This window comes from Micropterus dolomieu, linkage group LG09, assembly GCF_021292245.1.
Source record: "Micropterus dolomieu isolate WLL.071019.BEF.003 ecotype Adirondacks linkage group LG09, ASM2129224v1, whole genome shotgun sequence".
Taxonomy (NCBI): Eukaryota; Metazoa; Chordata; class Actinopteri; order Centrarchiformes; family Centrarchidae; genus Micropterus; species Micropterus dolomieu.
In genome coordinates this window covers 22,878,418-22,881,666 of record NC_060158.1, presented here as the reverse complement: position 1 = coordinate 22,881,666, position 3,249 = coordinate 22,878,418, and the positions used below count along the sequence as shown (strand labels likewise).

Here is a 3,249-nt window from a genome sequence, read left to right as displayed (position 1 = left end):
GAAGGCACAGCAGAAATTTGACGTCGATCCGACTAAATCCCTAGGAGGAGTTCGTTAAAGTACGAAGTGTGTAAATCATCCAAAAATGGCCATAAAATTCAAAATGGCCGACTTCCTGTTGACTTTAGGCTATGGGTTCTTGAGGCTTTTTTGTGCGTCTTGATACGATACATGTCCCCAGAAAATTTCGTACATGTAGGTTGAACGTGAACGAGGGGCTAATCATTTCCAATTTTCAAGGTGGCGCTAGCGAGTCATTTTGCCACGCCCATGTGCGAAACTTGTAGAATACGAAATTTTTCACCGGTTCTGACATGTTTGCAAATTTTGGTGAGTTTTCGAGTATGTTTAGGCCATGTCATTTGGGCCTACTTTGCAGAAAAAAAAAAAAAAAAAAAAAAAAAAAAAAAAAATATAATCCGAGCAGATTCAATAGGGACCTCGCACGGTCGTGCTCGGGCCCTAATAATCCGAGCAGATTCAATAGGGACCTCGCACGGTCGTGCTCGGGCCCTAATGAGACATGTCTGTGCTCAAAATAAAATCCCATTATGTAGGAGGGTGGTCTCTGTTGCGTGGGTTCAGAATTTATACACAGAGAGAATTCAAGAACTTGCAAATCAAAGAGGTTAGTGATGCACGAAAAGAGCTTTGTTTACACAAGGCAAGGGTAACAAGAAGTCACCTGCATGACAGAAAACGGGAGAGATCAAGTACTGGTGATGTATGGTGGTTAGAATAAATGTGAATCTGCTCAGAACTAATGATCATGGTTTTGGTTGGAGCAATTCTTTGTAAACAGTTTATGTAGATTCATCTTATCCCCACTTTCAGTAGTAAGTGGCAGGCTCAATAAAGATATCCTCTTCAGTTTAAGAATTCACAATGTGCACCGTCACCCAGGACCTTCAGCCTCAAAGTAAACAAACATTAAACTAAAGGCAGAAATCTGAACACCAATACTCTGGTCTTTGATATGTGCAATACTGAGCTGCAATCACTGGTGGACATTTTTTGATTTATAGAGTGTCTGTACCACCTAAACCTTTAAAGGACGTTCATAGAGACGGAGTGATATCAGCCTCAAACTAGAAAATGTAGCGTGAGGATCCTGGTAAATGTCACTGTCTTCATATTTTCTGATTTAATCTTTAAGGTCTTTTGACAGGTAATATTTCACTTAAAATAACTATATTTCTTGCTAATTACCAGTATATAATATATCAAGATTCTATGTCGTCTGATTAAATGATGGTTGAATTCTTTCACAATGGACCTATCAAGTAAATCTACGCTCTGCAACACGGGTTTATTAGTAAATGCTTTCACCGTGAGAAGAAACACTTTCATCTCATGCTGGGAGACTTCAGGCTTTCAAATAGGGGCCACTGATCCGTATCCTTCTGCCACATTCCAGATGATCCCATTTTTCATGAAAAATTCAGCTTTGATGCAAGCCACATGTTTGTACTGCCGGCCTGTTTGGTAGAGGACGGGAACAGGACGGCGGCCGTATTCTGAAGAGGAGCGCACAGGAACAACTCTGGACATCTCCTGGGGCAGGACAGTAAGGCAGAGAGACACAGAATCAATGTTTGGGGAAAATATCTGATCGGTTCATAATAACATTAATGATGGCTGCATTTCAGTTAGGTATGTCAGTTCTGGGGGGCCAGGTATTGTTCCCTTACTGGCCCGGCCTACTAACTAACGTCACCAAAGTGGGACAGAGCCATCATCAACAGTGTTAGTTCCACCTGTAATTTCTTGTCCGTGACAATTCATACATTTAAATGGATGTATACAAATTAAACTCTAAACCTATAATCACATACGTACCTCTGTTTATACATCAAACGAATCAGATAAAATGATACAGTTGCTTGTTTGGGTGCTTGTTTAGATCACTGTAAGTAGAAATTAAGTTAGTAGCTAAGCCATTACAATAGTGGTATACTGTAGTACTCACTATTCTGTATTAAATTCAAAAGTGGTTTTACTTGCTAATAGTACAATACATAATGATTCCATAAATGGCAATGTTTTGACTTGGTCTATCCACTAATTCCAGTACAGTGGCATGAGCTGGACGTTTCATGCCCACAAAGTTTTGTATATCATTTTAAATGGTCATGTCATATCTTGCTTTGAACGTACTAAAAGGTAGATGTTTACAAGTGCTGCTGTACTGATGCTTTGAGCAATTTTAGCCCCAAATGTGTCCAGTGAATGCTGAGAGTTTAGCATTGAAAGGCAGGGGTAGTATACAGCATCAGGTTCCTTATTCTATGATCGTACTGAACTTGCTGCTATTCTGATGCATTGTTATGGGATTGTTTTTGATAGCAAAACATGATGTTATAAAGCGATAGGCATTACAGTTGAAGCACAATAAAAAGAACTCTGTCAGAACTGAGTTGATTGTTACTCCATCTCTGCCTTAAGTTTTCATTTTGCCTCTTCACTGCCATTCCATGTAATAGGGTACAATATTGGCAGGAGTGAAAATAGGCCCAACAATTGAAACTATTAGCTAAGCCATAATGGTGTATTAGGTATTACCCAGGGCAGCAGTGTGTCTCAGTGTGAGCCAGCAGATTTTTGGACACTGGGAGCCTCTGACTTCAGGGAGATCAGACTAACTATCTGTAGAGCTGACACTACCTACTTCTGGCTGTGGCAGATTGACTGGTGGGTTTATATTTGCATCAGCCTAAGTGGAAACAGGAACAAAAAATAACCCACTACAATTTTCCTTTGAATAGTTTATACAATTAAAGCTGCAAGCAGCGTTGGGCGGGCCCTCGCACTTGTAAGCGCGTCCGCGCGTGAGCCGGCCGAATTTCCTACGCGGTTCCGACGCCGCATGAATGTGCTATATGTCACTTCCTGTGTCCCCTATGTGGAGCTACATAGCACTTGCCGCTATGAATATAAATCGGTATTGACGTGTAGATGTCTGCGGGGTGGGAGAGTTATCAAGCACGTAAAGTTTGTTTCAGATGTGAACATGTACACTGAACAATAATGTACCCAAACAATAAAATAAATTCCTTTTATATTTCCCTGCCTTGTTGTTTATGTGTACATACAGAGGAAGAATGTGAGAACAGCACACATTTCATCGTTACTGTGTGTTAGAGCATGGGAGAACAGTGGATACTTTTAATACAGCCCACACCCCTAATACTGTGTAACTATAACAAGTAGAGAACAGAAGAAAAAGATGTTCTTTCTTTACAACTGTCT

General features: G+C 40.5%; 1 protein-coding gene across 1 annotated transcript in view; it reads right to left on the bottom strand.

The window, feature by feature from the left end:
* Window positions 1-1,290: 1,290 nt before the first annotated feature.
* Window positions 1,291-3,249, bottom strand: part of lg09h5orf49 (linkage group 09 C5orf49 homolog) — a 6,881-nt gene continuing 4,922 nt past the window's right edge. Inside the window, exon 4 of the mRNA XM_046058968.1 lies at window positions 1,291-1,554. Within this exon, the coding sequence (XP_045914924.1) occupies window positions 1,375-1,554 (180 nt within the window). The 3' untranslated portion in view covers window positions 1,291-1,374. The remainder of the gene's footprint in view (window positions 1,555-3,249) is intronic.